Raw genomic sequence first — 18,498 nt, forward strand, 5'->3', positions numbered from 1 at the left:
TAACAATTGATTGAAAAGAATGTCAGTCATAAATTTGACCATTCCTCATCACCGATGTCAAAGATAGCATTGATGGTCATTTATTGTAATTGTTATGAACTACATGGAGATCAGCAAATTGAAAGAAATGAAAACTGGGCAACTTGAGCGAGACACTCAACTTCTAATCGAGCCAAAAACAGTCTAAAATTAAGCTCAAATTATCAGGCAAATTGCAATCAATATGTACCATAAATCACTCATTAAATAGCAAATGCAACAAAGATGGATCTCTCAAGTTTGCCAGGCAGTCCCTTCAGCGTCTAGATAGCAATCTCAACTCGAGTCCTTCAGTGCTCTCAACTTCCTGAGGTGGAATTCCAGTTCATATTTCTGTGAGGATTTAGCCAGAAATTCTCATCTGACAACAGTTCCCAATCAACCCAGGTTTCCTGGGCACAGCTTTCTTTGTGAAGGTGCAGCCTACGATAGTCTTTGCTTGAATTATACCTTTATTTAATCCCTCGGTAACATCTTTGTGCATTGTTTTCCTTTAAAATACTTGAAGCAGTGTCAATAACCTTTACAGTTGTTTAACCCCACTTTCAGGTCAAACTTTCATGTTCCTTTTTTATCCAGCTGTGCCAATGGGATCTGAGCTCAGGTGGTTTAATCTGATTTCAACTAACATCTGATTCCCTGAAAACCTTTTCAGTTTGGTTTAGCTTTTGTTTTTCTCAGAAGTCTGAAAGCTCAGTTACTCATTCAGGTTAGGGAACAATGTAAGCTTTGATTCCATCACACAATGCCAAGTGATTATCTTCATTACAATCTCAGTACCACTATCATCACTGCACTTTTTTGCTTTTATTTCTTCTTTGCAAAGTCTGACTTTGTGAGCTTGCTGCAGGATTTATTGCATCGCTCAGGTGTTGAAATAAGCAATTGTAATTCCTTATGGTGGCTGGTTGTTGCACAGGACATTTTTAAGTCAGTGTGTGCAAGTATGTAGAAAGATTAAAAATAAAACCAATGCTACTTTTACGTACGTGACATGGAAATCTGATTTAATAAGCAGAAATTGCGAAATCTCTTCCTTGCCACGTGATGATAAAATTGATTTTTCTATCAATGCATCTGTTGATCATAATGAGTGCAAAAGCATGAATGTGGATGGCAAATTAAGGTTTGACCCCTAAAGTTAAGTGATCACCATAAACAGTGATCAGTCGAAGTGAATTCCAGTTTGGATATTCTGTTGTCTATTAAGATGGATAAATCCCCGGACCTGATCGTGTGTTTCCCAGAGCTTTGTGGGAAGCTAGGGAACTGATTGCTGGGCCCTTGGCTGAGTTATTTGTACCATTGACAACCACAAGTAAGATGCAGGAAGACTGGAGGTTTAGAACATCGAACAGTACAGCGCAGAACAGGCTCTTTGGTCCTCGATGTTGCACTGACCTGTGAACTGATCTAAGCACATCCCCCTACACTAGCCCTGTATGCTTATCCAAGGACTGTTTAGATGCCACTAATGTTAATGACATTGGCAGGCAGGGCATTCCACGCCCTTACCACTCTGAGTGAAGAACCTACCTCTGACATCTGTCTTAAATCTATCACCCCTCAATTTGCAGCTATGCCCCTCTTACAAGCTGACTGCGTCATCCTAGGAAAAAGTTTCACTGTCCACCTTATCTAATCCTCTGATCATCTTGTATACCTCTATTAAATCCTCTCTTAGCTGCCTTGTCTCCGATGAGAACAGATCCAAGTCCCTCAGCCTTTCCTCATAAGATCCTCTCTCTAGACCAGGCACATCCTGGTAAATCTCCCCTGCACCTTTTCCAATGTTTGCACATCTGTCCTGTAATGGGGTGACCAGGACTGTACACAATATTCCAAGTGAAGTCACACTACTGTTTTGTACAGTTGCAGCGTGACATCACAGCTCTGGAACTCATTCCCTCTACCAATAAGACGTAACACACCGTATGCTGCCTTAACAGCACTATCAAACTGGGTGGCAACTTTAAGGGATCAGTGTACATGGAATCCAAGATCCCTCTGCACATCTACTCTACCAAGAACCTTTCCACTGACCTAGTGTTCTGCCTTCTTCCCAAAGTGAATTACTTCACATTTATCTGCGTTGAACTCCATTTACCATCTCTCAGTCCAATTTTACAGTTTGGCCAATGTGGTGCCATTATTGAAGAAAATAAGGTAATGAAAAGCCAAAGAGCTATAGACCGCTGTGTCTGACATCAGTGGTGGATCGGTTGTTGGACAGAACCCAGAGATACAGGATTTGCATGCATTTGGAAAGGCAAGGACTGATTAGGGATAGTCTGTGTGCATAGGAAATCATGCCTCACTAACTTAAGCGAGTTATTTGAAGACGTGACAAGGCTGATTGATGAGGGCAGAGCAGAACACATTATCTATATGGACTTAGGGAAAGTGTTAGACAAGGTTCCAAGTGGTACACGAGTTGTAATGTTAGATCACATGAGATCCAGCAAAGCTAGCTGATTGGATACAATATTACCTTGATGGTAAGAGAAAGAGGATGGTGGTGGAGGGTTGCTTTTCAGACTGGAGGCCTGTGACCAGCAGTATGCCACAATGATCGGTGCTGGGTTTACTGCTTTTCATTATTTATATAACTGATTTGGATGTGAATATAAGGGGCATGGTTAATAAGTTTGCAGGGGACATTAAAATAGGTGGTATAGTGGACAGTGAAGAAGGTTACCTCAGAGTACAATGGGACCTGTATTAAATGGGCCAATGTGCCAAGGGGTGGCAGATGGAGTTTGGTTTACATAAATGTGAGGTGTTGCATTTTGGTAAAACAAACCAGGGCAGGACTTGTACAGTTAATGGGAGGGCCCTGGGGAGTGTCACCGAACAAGAGGCCGAGGGGTGCAGGTGCATAGTTCCTTGAAAGTGGAGTCACAGATAAACAGGATGGTGAAGAAGGCATTTGGTACACTGACCTTCATTGGTCAAAACATTGAGTATAGGAGTTGGGACATTATGTTGTGGTTGGACAGAATATTGGCGATGCCACTGGTCATCTTTCCACAGGAAGGATGTTGTTAAACTTGGCCGGGTTCATTGCTATGATATTGCTGTGACTGGAGGGTTTGAGTTATAGGGAGATGCTGAGACTATTTTCCATGGAGCATCGTAGACTGAGGGGTAACCTTATAGAAATGTATAAAGCCATGAGGGGCATAGATATTGTGAATAGCCAAGGTCTTTTCCCTATGGTGGGGAATCCAAAATTAGGTTTAAGTTGAGAGGGGAAAGACTTAAAAAGGATCTGACAGGTAACTTTTACACGAGGAGTTGTATGGTATGAGCTGCCAGAGGAGGGAGTGGAGGCTGGTACAATTACAACATTTAAAAGGCATCTGGATGGGTATATGAATGTGAGGGGTTTAGAGGGATATGGGGCAATTGCTGGCACTTGGAACATCTGGTCACTGCAGACAAGTTGGACTGAACTCTTTCTATTGAAGGTAAAAGCAGGTCTTTCAATGTATTCTTGTTGCATATCCCACTTAAACTTATTCACAGTGTCTATTCCCTAAAGGTTGAAGTGAACCAAAGATTGACATTGATCCTTGTCCTAGTTTCATTTCTGAATAAAAGCCATGGAATATATGTACAGTTCCTCGTGTTCTTTTGCGATACAAAGATAATTACGAAAGTGAGGTATGAAGAGAATACAAGGAGCCTACAAAGGGATATAGATAAGTTTGGTATATCTGGCAAATGGAGTAAAGTGGGGGAAATTATAAAGTTGCCCATTTTGGCAGAATGAATAAATGGGAAGAGATTGCAGAGCTCCGAGGTGCAGAGATCTGAAGCAAACAAAAACAAGTTGCTGGAGAAACTCTGCAGGTCTGGCAGTAACTGTGGAGAGAAAGCAGAATTAACATTTTGATTCCTTGTAGAGAATTGATAGCCAGGAAAAGGTGGCTTTATACTGATGGTGAGGATTGGGGAGAGAAATGAGGGAGCCTGAAGAGAGCTAAAAAGTTGAACAGACTTTGTTGATTGTTGATTGTAAGCTAGATAGGTAATAATGAGAGATGAAATAGGTTGGCTGTGCTGATAGCAACAGATAATTGCAGGACCTGCGAAATTGGTAAAATGGAAGAAAACTTATTGGTTGTAAAATTATTGAACTCCATGTTGAGTCCTGAAGTCAGCAGGGTCCCCAAGCAGAAGTTGAGGTAATGTTCTTTCACCTTGTATTAAGCTTCTCTGGAACACTGCATCAGGTCAGAGTGTTGGTATGTGTCCTATGGTAGATCTGGGGTTTCCTAGTGCATGACTTGTAGAAAGTTAGTATGCAGTTAGTAATCAGGAAATGTAACAATGTTATATTTATTATTAAGGGAATTGAATGGAGGGATAAGTTGGTTATGCTTCAGGTATTTGAGACTGTATGTGAAGTGCTGTGTCCTGTACTGATCATCATATTTACGGGTGGACGTTAATGTTTTGGAAGCAGTTCAGAGATTGTTTACTGGACTAAGATCAGGAATGAGCAGAATATCTTACAAAGAAAGGCCTGTATCTTTTTAGAGTTTAGAATAAACAGATGTGACTTAATAGAAATGTGTAAGATCTCAAGGGATCTTGACCAGGTCGATGTTGAAAGGATGTTTCCTCTTATTATTGGGTCTAGAACTAGTCGTCATAGATTAAAACTAAAGCTTACCAATTTAAGATAGAGATGAGGAAACATGTTTCTCTGTTGAGGGTTGAGAGACTTTGGGGTTCTGTTTCTGAAAAGACAGTGGATGCAGCGTGAGCTTATTGAATGGTAGCACAGGCTCAAAGGGCTGAGTACCTTAGTCCTGTCATTTGTATATATGAAGTGGGATTGTGTTCAAATAATGACCAAAATCGGTGAGTGGTGAAAATTGCCGTTTTATTCAGCGACTGCAGGAGCACAAGTTCAAGACAGCAAAAATCCGGAAATAACGTTCTTACAGTAGCCTTTTAAATGGAGCTGTTACTTAGGATTAGGAGTGACTGTCTGGTCTACTTGCTAATTAAGAAGTGTTAGTCCTTCTATCTTTTAAATTAGTACAATTCTATATACTCTAAGTTAGAAATTACACCTGTACTTAACAAAGAGTAAAGGATAGTAAACTGATTACCGCAGCTGGGTTGTGAGGTTTGTTTACTATTTGCCAGTGAGAGTTTGTAAAGTTAAGGTTTTTAAATGAAAAGATGCTCTTACGTTAAACAGATATTTGGAATATGGTATTATGTCCTCAGTAACTTCTAAGTGTTATTTTAAAATTCTCCCCAATAATCTTAAAATCTGCAGTAAATAAAATTAATGTTTTCACATTTTATTGGCATATGGCTTATTTGATTTAGGGTATAGCTGGTTAAATAAAGGAAAGGTGGTGGAGAAGATTGGTGTCTCATGTGAGCACTTGCTATAACCAATCCCTTGAGAGACTAGGGAATAATCTCAATCTGAATCATGTCCTGCAGCAAGCTTGTGCATTGACATTGGGGGACATGTGAAAGTTGGGATGAACCCTGGAAAGACAGTCAAACTTTTTTCAGAGAAAAAATATTAAATTTGTCTTAATTATTTCACCAGATAAGCCCCAAGTGCAGATCACAATGAGCCAGCCACAAGGTTTGACAAGAGAAGGGGACACTCTAGAACTGGTTTGCACAGCCAGTGGGAAACCGCAGTAAGTATATACGCTTCAAATCTGAAGAAAGACTGATGTTTGTTTTGGGAAGTTATGTTTGATATATTTACTTTTACACACAGTTAACTAATTCACAGACCTGTTGGGTTAGTTCAGAGTTTTTATTGCTGCAATAACCTTCAAGTTGAAATTGATGAATAAGGACATTTATCCAAGGGACTTCAACAATGATATCTGCAGGGTGTGTGTGTGTGTGTCTGTCTGTCTGTCTGTCTGTACGTGTTATCTCAGCTCAATTTAGCCCTTTAAAGATATTAACTTCACTTACAAACTCTGTGACCTTTTTTTTTGAAGGCTGACTTCTAATCATAAAACACCCCTTTTAAATGTAGTACAGAACATGAACAGCAGTGTTTAACCTTCAGAAGAACATGTTGTCTTGGTAGTTTTAGTTAAATTGATTGATACAGAAGTATTCTTTGCATTTCATTGCATTTTTGTTTCCCTTGGTGTATTAAGTCATTTTCACTTACAGGAGGCAATCTATATTGATGCATATATTCACTGCATGAAGTACTATATTACATTACTAACTAGAATGATCTCAGTTTTTATTTGTGATCTGGGCTGGATTAATTGCTTATCTTCTGTGACTGCAGTTAACCTCAGTCTAACAACTAAAGGAGAGCAAAGTTTAGCTGCAAAGTCCTGCATCTTGTTGCTATGAAGTGGTTGGAAAGTACCAAAATTTTTTTTTAAAGTTCAGATACTGGCAAACTGTAACAAAAGTTTTCAAATGGTGCTGAAAACTCTTACCAGGTCAAGGACACAGCTTAAAAAGCTGGAGATCAATGAACGTACGTTCAAGGTCTAGAAACATTAGCTTGCTTTCTCTCTTCAGAGATGCCGTCAACTGTTGAGTATTTAGAGCATTAAATATTGTGGACACTGACCAAAAGAGTGAATGGGTTCTCAGTTAAAGGACTGTGTAGGATTGGCTATGCTATGCTCTATGACCCTTAACTCACATTTGAAAATGGTTACTTGAACTAAACGTTGAATAGCAATAGCAGCGTCTATGGATCAGAGACTTGAGAGGGTGATGGGAAATTGATTAGGAGCTGATCTATGTGCTGTATAAAAATCTTGCGGTAGTGTGCGCATTCCTGTCAATTTTTCTATTACAACCTCTTTATACCACTTTTATGATTGAAACTGTCTATGTAAACTTAGCAACGATACAGTAATTAAACTCTTACCTCCAGTGGAGGGAGCATTTTAGTTAGTGTGAGCAGTGTACATAGCCAATTTTTATGATAAATGTGGACATAGAAACTTATAATGGAAATATAAAGAACAAAATGTATCACTTCAAAATGAGAACATAATTACATTTGTGCTCCCTGGTCGAATAATCCCCTGCCCTCAAACTCACTTCACCTAAAAACTGCTCAGCTCTGTGTACAATGTAATAGATAAAATTCAATTTGCCTGGGGAAATCTTGATAGCATGATGTATTTCAGCAATCAATATAGCTTCTCTCAGCTGGAACATTTCTACTTTAACTGGGTTGTGATGGAACAGAGGGCATTCCACATAGAAGGGATTAGACCAAAGTATTACAAGGTGATCTACCTGTTATTGTATAAGCTTATTTTATTGGTCATCAACCAAAATTGTTGCAAGTACAATTGTGTAGGAATATCACCAAAAAGCATGGCATTCCTGTTAAGCGTGTGCAATTGTATATCTTGGGTGAAAGTGATAGACAACAAAATTAGGGCACGTGAGAAAAAAATTGATGTTTTTTTATGAAACTTTGGGTTTAAGATTGAGAAGTTTATAGGTTATGACTAGGGGAATGATTTTCCTTTCCGTAATGTGTTTGAGATGATTTGTAATTTAAAATTGTGAAGTGCAACTATCACCTCAAAAAAGAAGTGACAGTAAACTTGCATTATAGTTGATTTAATCTTAAAATTTCCACAGGCCCAATCTCATATGGAAACGAGTGGATGAGGAAATGCCTGATCGGGCCATTTTTACAGAGCCAAGGACTTTTATCCTTGAGTCTCTAAACAAAACTGACAATGGGACCTACCGCTGCAGTGCTTTCAATGCTGTTGGAGAATCATTTGAAGATTATGTCTTGCATGTCTATGGTATGTACAAATTCTCATCCAAAACTCGTGCCCTTTCTCCCTTTCCTTCTTTTTTTCCCCCTCTCCCCCCACCCTCACTCTCTCTCTCTCTTTCCCTCACATTCTCAGTGGATAGCTTTTTTTTTAAAATAGTTATTTTCATTGCTCATAATGTTTTGCATGTTAGAAATGTAATTTGTCTTTTGAATGTTAAAAATGAGGAAACAAAATAAATGTAATCTGTGTAAATGACATTAATCGGAGCGGAAAATGCATCTAGATGCTTTTATTTACTAATCATAAATCTGCTGTGCTTTTAAAAATTGTGATGTCTGATTGTAGAGTGGAATCCAGTACTTATTGTATACCATGGAATTTTGATTATCTGAAGGTTTTTCTCCTTATGTACAATACACTGATTGTTCTATCTGCGTTGATGTTAACCCATACTTCCTACTAAATGCTATTCAGTTAAAATCCTTTTTTTCATAAAGCTCACCTGTAGTCATGGTGTCTTTTAAAATGGAGTCACATTTCACAGGAGTGAAGCTGTGAATTGCAGGCTCTCGCAAGTAAACTTAACGAAACATGACTTTGTTTGGATTATGAGGCTCAAAGTGACTTGTCCTTTTTTTTAATTGTTCGGTTTTAGAAATCAGGAGCTTATCAGCACCATTTTGTGAGCTCCTTCCCCGTCCTCTCAAAAAATAATTATAACCATAGAAAAGTCATCTTACTTGTACTTCAAGTTCATGCAAATAAGGTCATAGTAATTGGTGTGATATTTTCCTGATTTGTTCCCTTGAGACTGGGATTTCTTTCTGATCCCCATTAATACTACCTTGTGATTGGCTCCAGTGACCTCTTTCAAAAGTGGAGAATGATCACCAGTTTCAACTCTTAACCCTTTTCCTCCACGGTCTAACAGCCAAGAATCAATCAGACTATCCCACTGAAGGCAGCTATATTGAAGCAACTGATCGAGTGAGACATCTCTCAAATATCTGGTGCAATGATTAGGCCACCGAGTGGCTAAATCACAGTTATGTTTAGTGTCATGGAAATCTGACACGTCAAGTAATTTTCTTCACCGAAAAGGTATTTTGCTGTGTTGTCATGGTCTAAGTCAAAATGAAGTGGTATACAATAAGCTGAGCCCTTGAAACCTAATACATTGATTATGTGCATGATGACATAATATTTCTGTGAGTGGCGTGTCTCTTACTCATAATATCCTGCCCATAGCATTTTGCAAAACAATAGTGCAGTAAAACTGGAAGACTCCCCAAAAGCTGCCAAGTCTGAGTTAGATATTACATACATGAAATACACTTAGTTGAAATTGCATCTCAATTTAAGAGAAGGGTAATTTTATGGTTAGGTACAAGGACTGATGAGTATTTCCTGCAGATCACCTCCATGGGATTCATTTTTGGATAAAGATAAGACTTTTAAAAGCATTGCTCTCCATTGAGATGCAATGAACACCATCTGTTTATCTCAGCAAATATTGCAGCTGATTCTCTGGAGTGATATCAATCAGAGGAATCATTGGGGGTTGTCTGCTCCACACTATTAGTGCTGTTAACCTGCAGCTAAACCAAGTGTATGCTGCAAGTGTTGGTTATAGACGAAGCCAATTGCATTTATGTAGCACCGTTAACGTGTCCCAAGCCACTTTGCTGGACAAAAATTACCCAAATGTGGACAGCAAACCAGAAGTGATATTCCTGTTGCCATGCCACTGAGGAGAATATTTGGATGTTAACATATGGTCTGACAGGAAATAGCTAAATGCTCTACTTTGTACAATGGTTGGAGATGACACCGTTCACAAAAATGTGAGATTATAAACAGCTGGATCAAATATTGAATGGTTTGTCATTAGCAGCTGCCAGGGGATTTCCAGTTGCCCCCTCTATACAGCAGAGCGAGCTGTGTGAATTCACATGAGAAAAGGTTTTGAAGCACCATGATAAATTTATGATCGGCATAAGTAAGGAGAAACCTGTGGCTTGCTTTTGCTTCTCACCCTGTCTGACCGTCACTTTTTCCAATATTTGGAATACAGAAGAGGAAACCCAGCCTATTGTCACTCCAAAGAGAGGGATAGTGCAGAGTCAACACAGCCCTTTGGTTCGAGTCACCTCAGAATATCTGCTGCTGAATTTGCTAACGGCAAGAGTGCAGAGCACTCAACAGAAATGCCCCAAAAAGTAAAGGATTGTAATGTTATTATTATGAAATGGAGATGACCAAGCAGGATAGTGCTTATCCATAATTGTCTCCTCTTGAACAGTACTGCCAATAACTGTATTTCCATCAGTGGCGTTACTGATGTGGGTGTTTCTATATCCCATCATGCTGGCATTCAGCATATCCACTTGAGATCAGCCTATTACTGGTTCGCTTTGTACAAATGAAATTCTCTGCTTCTTGTAGATATGTTCCAATATCAATAAAATACAAATAGCCGAAGAAATTGTACTCAAAAATACAGTCAGCTGTAGAAACTGAAGGATTCATTTCGCTTCTAAAGCAGATAGCAGCTGTTGAATTGGTAATTGGGAGCATTCCTTCTGGTCTGATCGCTAACAGAGATGGGAAATCATGCACATTTTAAAAATAAGAGGACCGATCTCATGAGATGCAGTCTGGCAGTACTGTTTCAATGGGTGTCTCAAATATATAATACAGCAATTGAGCTGGAACAGACTGCATGGAATAATATAGTTCATTTCCAATTGTTCTGTTTTTCAGATGAGTCTTCCTTCATCTTTCAGTCACTATTATAACTGAGTAATGTGCATTGAAAATTCCATTGGAGTTAAGGAGTTGATACTCTAACCACTTTTCATTCCAATTAAATTCTGTTCTGACTATGTTGTCCAAATTAAATCCTAAATCACAATAGCTTAAAGTTTGAGTTCCTGATGATAGTTATGATGAATTATGTCCATTTCACTGGTTGTCAGCAAGGGTTCAGTCAGTGCATAACTGATGTTGTCACACTAAAATTGACCAAACTCACTCCTTTAATTTCAGTAGGAAGTATGGCATTTAAACATAGCTCTATGCTGTTTCAGAATGAGACCGTGTCATTCAAAGCTGGCTGATTAAATGCTGCCAAAGCATTTCAGACCAGCACTTCATTTCCCGCTAAAATGGCTCTGAAATGTGACCTTGTCTGTCATGCTACTCCCATACTGGAGCTACATATGCACTTGAGCTAAATCCCAAGCAGTGCAAGAGGTGCATTGGCTCAGGGACTAAGCTCTATGTTTTCATGCTTACTGATTTCCTAAACACTTGGGAGTGTTGCCCCTTCAGAAACCCTACTCTCCCCATACAGTGACTGGGATGACGGATGCTGTAAGCTGACTTAACTTAGTGCCTGTCTGATAAAATTTAGTAATAATTGCATGGTTCCGTTTCACAAAAACGGCTTTTTGTGAAAGCCATTTGCCGAATAGGTAATTTCAGGCTGTGCCACAGAGTGAATTATAAAAGTTTTTTTTATAAACTGTCGACCCCACTCCGCTTTTCCAGTCAGTCTTGAGCAGTAGGATAGCATTTAAAACTGCATGATTGCCTTTGGTAGTCCTATGGAAAAAAAACTCCGTTATAAAGAATTATTAACTGCACAGCCCTTCATTTCTACCTTTCTGTTCATTTAATTTTTTTTAAATGAGCTTCAGTGACAGCATCAGGATTACTGGCTAGGGAGAGTTACTGAGCCAACAGTGTGAGCAAGCTGAATTAACATCACTCGAGAGATGATCATTAACCCAGTGGTGCTCCAGCTTCAATTGTGCATGTTAATACCAACTCACTCACGCTGTCAAGCGCAGTAACTCTGGCATTACACCACCCCACTGTGCCATCAGTGCTTGCTGTTTAAACAAATCAAAGAAAAACGAGGCTAAGGAAGATGATTCCTTATAACACTCCCACTCTTTTTCCAAGGGGGATACAATTGTTGGTGTAGACCTAAAATTAATCAGACCTGTTGGAGAGACAACTGTCATCTGAGATTAAATCAAGCTGTCTTGTTCCATTGTGTGCTGGCTATGAAATACTGTTGATGCACTCTATGTACTGACAAAAAAAATACTAGCTCCACTTAATATGCCCCAAAATACTTTGATATCTGTTATCTGAAGAATGAAATTCAACCACCAAAGATATTAAATTTATTTCCTCTCATTGTTCTGTTTATTAAAATTTAATAAGAGTGGCAAATTAATAATTTATACCAATACTTATTGGCATTTGATGCTAAACTCATCTGTGAAAATAATTTCAATTCACCGCAAAATTCTGGTAAAATGTCATCTTGAATACTTTGTCTAATTAAACTGAGAGTGTTTGCCTTGAACACACATTCAGCACAAGGACATGTTAAAATGCTCACCTTTTCTCTGTTGAGTTTTACAGCTGCTGTACTATTGTAGATCCGTGTTCCAATTCTTGCCATCCATTTTCACAGCAGCAATGACACTTGCAGGAGTTTCAACTTTAACCAGGGTGGAAAAGACGATGTATTTGCTCATTTTTCCTCACTCCATGTCAGCTGATTTACTTTCACATTGTATGCAATGTCACAGGCATGGTGTTGAAGTATTGTGGAAGCGCTGCATATACTGAAGAATCTGATCTATTTACAAGTACTTTCTATTCCTAAAGAGTACTGCCCGTGAATTGAAAGTTCTGCTTATAGAAAGTGCATTAACAGATTATCAAAAGGCTAGTTGATGGGAGGAGGAAAGTGGTTTGCATTATTTGTTCAGTGCCAAATGATATGAAGCATTTTGTTTTTTGGAAATATCACAGTGTTTGTTGAGCAGAAATACAAATTTACGGCATTGGCAATCCAATTACTTTATGAATTACCTTCTCTTTTCCATGAAACTCCTGCAGTGTGGCAGTTCCTGCTTTCACTTTTTTTTTAATTTTGAGTCTATCTTTGGTGAATCATATGATCCTATTTTCCCCTATTTGTTGAAAGACAGCCTTCTGCCTGTTCCCCTCCCTGTCCACTCCTCTCAACCTCTGATCATTTATGTAGCAGTGTTTTCTGGTTCGGATGATGGCTTTTTCAAGAAGCATCTTATGGTATCCTCTCACAACATGGTAATTTACTTCCAATGCATCACAAGACTTCAGTAATGGATTCTGCTCTACAAGTTGCAGGAGACAAGTGCCAAGACTTTAGTTGTTAGTGGGATTATTTCTGAGCAGGTGTGGCAACATCACAACAAATACTGACCAAAAATATATTTGGAGTGAGTTATTCTATTCTTCACAACTCAAACATATTTCAACATGTTTGGCTAAACAAAGTTGGTAGCATTGTGATTAAAGTTACTGGATTACTGATACTTTGGGGACATGAATTTAAATCCCATCACAGGTGCTGAGGGGAGTTTAAATTTGATTAATTGATCATCCATAATAAAAAGCGACTCTGAATCATTAAATGACCGATTCCTGTCGTAAAGCCTTTCAGGTTCACTTAATGCCTTTTAGGGCAGGAAATTAGCCATCCTTATCCTGTCTTGTCTACATATGATGCCAGAGTTGCAGCACTATGGTTGACTCTTTGCTATCTGAATTGATTGAGCAAGCCATTGTCTGCTCCAGGGTAATTATTGGTAGGGAATGGATGTTGGACTTGGCAGCAATGCTCACATCCCAAAAACAAGTTTTAAAAAAATAGACTAGGAATTAAATGGACAGAGAGGGCAAGAAAAGTATCCTGAGTGTCCCCAAAATTAATTTAATGAAATATGATTAAATGCAGTGCCTTTGATTGTTTTTCCTGTCTATCAAAATTGCCAAAAATAGCATGGAACAGCATGGTATTTCTTATTACATGATGCTGATGGTCAATGGTTTGACTTTTTTGAAGGGTCACAACTCTGTAGTGTTTCCCTCAATATGCCACGAGTATTTTGCTAAATAAGGTCATGGCATTTTCGCATTAAGGCTTAAAGTGCTAATCGTGGAATTATACAGGACTCCTCAGCCCATCAAATCTGTACAGCCACAAATACGCTACTATGTACAGTGGTCCCATTTTCCTGAACTAGGCCCATAGTCTTAAAGGTTATGACACTTCAAATGCTCATCTGAGTTCTTTTTAAAGATCGTGAGGCTGTCTGTCTCAACCAACATTTCAAGTGTGCATTCCAGATTCCCACCACCTTCTGCTTAAAGCTTCTTGTTAAATCCCTTCTGAACCCTTGTACCTTTCACTTTGAAATTTTACCAATTTATTCTTGACCATTTGTCTAAGAGGAACAGCTGCTTTCTACCCAACCTGTTCTAAGATGCTGATGTAACATTGAGGATTTCCCAGGTAAACAAGACCCATTTCTTTCAATAGCTTTTACTTTCCAATCATTATCCTTCCCTTAACAATATTACGTGTGAATTATCGTAGACAGACAGTTCAACCAGTTTATTATTCAAAAACATGTTTACCGAGGTGCTCTTTAAGACAAAGGACTGCGGTTCAAACTTAGATTTATCAAAACATTCATCGATAGTCTTTTTGCATACGTTCCAGCTCTCTGGCACTGCAGTCAACAGTGTCTCCAAAATAATAACATCTCATCACAAAGAGATGTTCTGCTACGCTGAATCGCTCACATATATATACTTTTTGATGTTGAGCCTGTATTTTGGCGTAGAATATCTTAAACTCATAACAGCTAACAATGCCATTAGCAATGCACAGCAATTACTGTAATATGAGAGAAGCTGTGGAGAAGGCAAAGAAGCACATTAAAAAGCCATCTGGGATTTATGTATGACTTCTGATTGCTTTCAGTCCTCCCATGTTACATAAAGCTCATGGCATCTGTGCTTCATATTATAGTTTTGACATGGTCAGAAATGTCATGGCGGGTCAGAGGGTGTTAGCAGAAGGTAAGGAATTCTATTGGAAAAAGCCATCACACGAGCCGAAGAGATTAGAATTTGTTATTTATTTACAGATTTTATTTTCATTTTTTGTGATTTCGTGTGAAAAATGTTGTGTATTTCATTTGTGTTTTTATTCATTTTTTCCTTTTTACCATCTAGATGCACCCACTACTACCCCACCTCCCACTACAACCACCACTACTACCACAACCATCCCTACCATCTTGGAAGGTACAGTACCCACATACCATCTCGCTTTTTTTCCCTCAATGCTACTTATCTCTCTTTTTTGTACATTTGGAATATGTGCAGCAGTTTGTGAGAATCTAAGGAGAACCCCACTGTCAGAGCTTCAGGCTGCAAATGGTCTTGTCACATCACAGCAACTGATTACCTTACAGAATAGCTTTGTTCTGTATTGGCAAATTGAGATCTCGTAAGCCGTGATTGCCTTTCTGAGGAAGGTTATGCCATCCTATATGTTTTAAAAATCTATCCAAATGGTGAATAGGAGAAAAATGGTGCCTGTAAGAGATGCTCCTTTTATTTTGAGGATTTTTTTTTCTAATGCTAGAGCTGATTTCATTGATTTTTGGAGCAGTAATTACCGTTTTATAAGCTGTAGCTTGGTTTTAGAACTTGGCAAAAGAAATCTAAATAACAATCCTTTAAAACAGGAGAAAAGAGAGCACAGTAAATCACATAGGGGGTTCTTCTAAGAACTGTTCGAGTTACAACATTTAAGAGGCATCTGGATAGATATATGAATAGGAAGGGTTAGAGGGATGTGGGCCAATGCTGGCAAATGGGACTAGATTAATTTAGAATGAGTTGGACCAAAGGGTCTGCTTCCAGGCTTTACATCTCTATGACTCTGAAAACATGTTTTCAAATGAGGGATCCTTTTTTTTTCCCAAGAAACACTCTCATTGTTGAATCTAACACTTTTACAAATTCTCTCTGGATTTTTCTTTGGTACCTTGTGTTGTCACTTATTTATTTGAATACTCAGATCCCTAACAAAAGAAGGATTTTCCCTTTCTTTCGGTAAAACTGAAGGTTTAACTTTGATACAGACCCACTTTCAACAGGAGACTTTGTTTTTCAATTAAGTACTGGATTTAATTCCTTACAGGTATAATAGCTGCCATCTGTTTAAATGTTGAAAAGGATAATTAACCTGAATAAAAATATGGTTTTCCAACATTTTTGGATGTGAGGAAAGACAGGAAACTTATTCACAAAAGAGACACGCCGTACAGTTATATCCAGTGTGTTTTATAGCACTGTAATGCATTCAAGGTCAATGCAACTCTGAAGAAGCTTGACAATGTAGATGCTTGGAGATTACTTCTGTCTGGAATGAAGGGTCACAGTCTGAGCAGAGACTGTCAATTTGGGACTGAGCTAAGATGGAACTGCTTCATGGATTGTTGGAATTCTGTAGAGAGCTGCAGATGTCCAGTTGTCGAATAGATTGAAGACAGAGATTGACAGAATCTTGATCATGCAGGAAAATAAGGGATATTGGGATAATGCAGGAAGAGTTGAGGTTGGAAGTCAGCTGTAATCTTCTTGAATGGCCCAACAGTTTCAATGGGCTGAATGGTCTGTGTCTGCTCCTACATATGTTCAAAAGAACTTATCTTAGAAATCTTTATCAAAATTGTGTGATAACAGATTCAACAGGTCTGAATAACTCTGAGGGAAAGGGGAGGGTTCAATTCCATGTTTTAAGACATGAGATACTTTTGTCAAAGCCAAGAATATCAATGTGACAATTATGTTACATTTTAAATTGACGCCACAAATAGTTCTGACCTTTTTATATGGGCATGATCATAAGATGCAGAATTGTTGTTCATTGAACAGTATTAAACCATCTCTTGGGGCAAAAAAAGACAATTTAACTCTGTTCTGTAAATGATCCTTCAATCTACCTATGAATCGGTGACAGCAGACATTTATAGGGAGTCTAAAAAATATAATAACCCAACCCCATGCTGTGTTGCTGCCTTGATATACATTTCATAGAATCATTGATTTCTCTACAGTGTGGAAACAGGCCATTAAGCCTAACAAGTCCATACTGACCCTCCGAAGAGTAACCCACCCGTTCCCCTAACCTATTACTCTACATTTACCCTTAACTAATGCACCTAACCTGCACATCTTTGTATTGTGGGAGAATGTGCAAACTCCATACTGACAGTCACCTGAGGCTAGAATCAAATTCAGGTCTCTGGCTCTGAGAGGCAACAGTACTAACCACTAAGTTACCGTGCCACCCTCTAGTTCTCATACACAGGTGGCTCATAGGACTGTTTTCAGCAAGGCATGTTATTTTGTCTAAAATGAGAAGTGAGGCAGACTTCCATAATTGAATTGCTCAAAGCAGAGTTGATTGCATTGTGTGTCTGCAGTGCTATGACTTCATAAACATCTTAAAGGGAATCAAACTCTTTTGCGTGCAAAATATTATCGAATAACTTGTCTCACGTTTTAAAGATGTGATGTAAACTTACTTTGATTCTAGTGCACATCAATTACCATCTAAATTCCAACTCTAGCAATCCATGGCTTGCTCAGATTTGGCAGATAATGTTGCAAGTCAAAACCCAAGTCTTTCCAATCTCTTGAACTAGCTTGGTTTCCCTATTACTTGATTAACCTGTGGGGATTTCCAACTGCACAAAGGTGCGGTTTTCACTTACCTTTGTTTTTTTCTTCTATTCATTCATAGGAAGTGAATGTCATTGGCTGGGCCCTAATTGCCCTCATGATGGTGGCAGTAGGCTGCCTTCTTGAACTGCTGCAGTCTATTTGGTTATGGCTAAATATGTTACTTTCCATTGCATTTTTGTTGCTTAGTAGGTTCCTGGTAACAATGAGACATCAGATACAGAACTTGAGGGCAAACTCCCTGTGAGTGGTGACCTCCCTTAGATGGGGGGAATCTCACACTTGTGGTTCATGTATACACTAGGAGATGCTGCAATTGATTGAGGAAGGAGAATAGAGAGACAGATCAGCATTTTCTTTTTACTTTTATAATACCTTGATATATAGTGGCAGCTAGTTATAATACAAAGTGGGGTACGCAAAAATGAAACCATGTTTCAATGGATCATATTATTAAGAAAAGTAATTTTTGACCATCAAAACAAATTAACCTCATTTGAGAACCAAGAAAGCCGAATGGTATAAGTGTATGTACACTACAACAAACCATTCTAATAGAGTTTTACTGTTAATTTCAGAAATTGAAAGCAAGGATTCTTAGGGTGTGCTAAAGTTATGTGATCCCTAGAATTAAAGTATGATCACAGAATCACAAGAATTGTTATGGCACAGAAGGAGGCCATTCGGTCCATTGTGCCTGCGTCGGCTCTTAACGGAGTATCATGACCTAGTGCCAATCTCTTGCTTTCTCCCCAAACCCTTGCACACAATTTCAATCCAAATAATGATCTAATGCCCTCTTGAATTCTTTAAATGGCAGTCTCCTCCACACTTCTAGGCAGTGTATTCCATACCCTAACTACTCACCTGTGAAAGGTTTTCCTCGTGCCCACCTCACTTCATTTGCGCATAATAAATCTGTGCCTTCTCATTCATATTCCTTTTATGAGTGCTTTTCCTTATCCACACTATCCAGATCACTCTAGAAAACTAACATAAAATCTCCTGTCAGTTGCTTCTATCCAAGGAAAACAGCCCCAACTACTTCACTCTATTTACTTAA

At 38.7% G+C, this 18,498-nt stretch overlaps 1 protein-coding gene across 5 annotated transcripts in view; it reads left to right on the top strand.

Annotated features, from left to right (window-relative positions):
• LOC140494157 (cell adhesion molecule 1-like) overlaps window positions 1-18,498 on the top strand; it is a 392,277-nt gene that overhangs the window by 330,790 nt on the left and 42,989 nt on the right. For 3 of the 5 annotated variants that reach the window (XM_072593228.1, XM_072593230.1, XM_072593229.1), the window contains 3 exons: window positions 5,624-5,720; window positions 7,672-7,844; window positions 14,913-14,984. In XM_072593228.1, the coding sequence (XP_072449329.1) occupies window positions 5,624-5,720; window positions 7,672-7,844; window positions 14,913-14,984 (342 nt within the window). The remainder of the gene's footprint in view (window positions 1-5,623; window positions 5,721-7,671; window positions 7,845-14,912; window positions 14,985-18,498) is intronic. The other 2 variants (XM_072593231.1, XM_072593232.1) reach the window with 1 other exon arrangement.

This window comes from Chiloscyllium punctatum, chromosome 23 (assembly GCF_047496795.1).
Source record: "Chiloscyllium punctatum isolate Juve2018m chromosome 23, sChiPun1.3, whole genome shotgun sequence".
Taxonomy (NCBI): domain Eukaryota; kingdom Metazoa; phylum Chordata; class Chondrichthyes; order Orectolobiformes; family Hemiscylliidae; genus Chiloscyllium; species Chiloscyllium punctatum.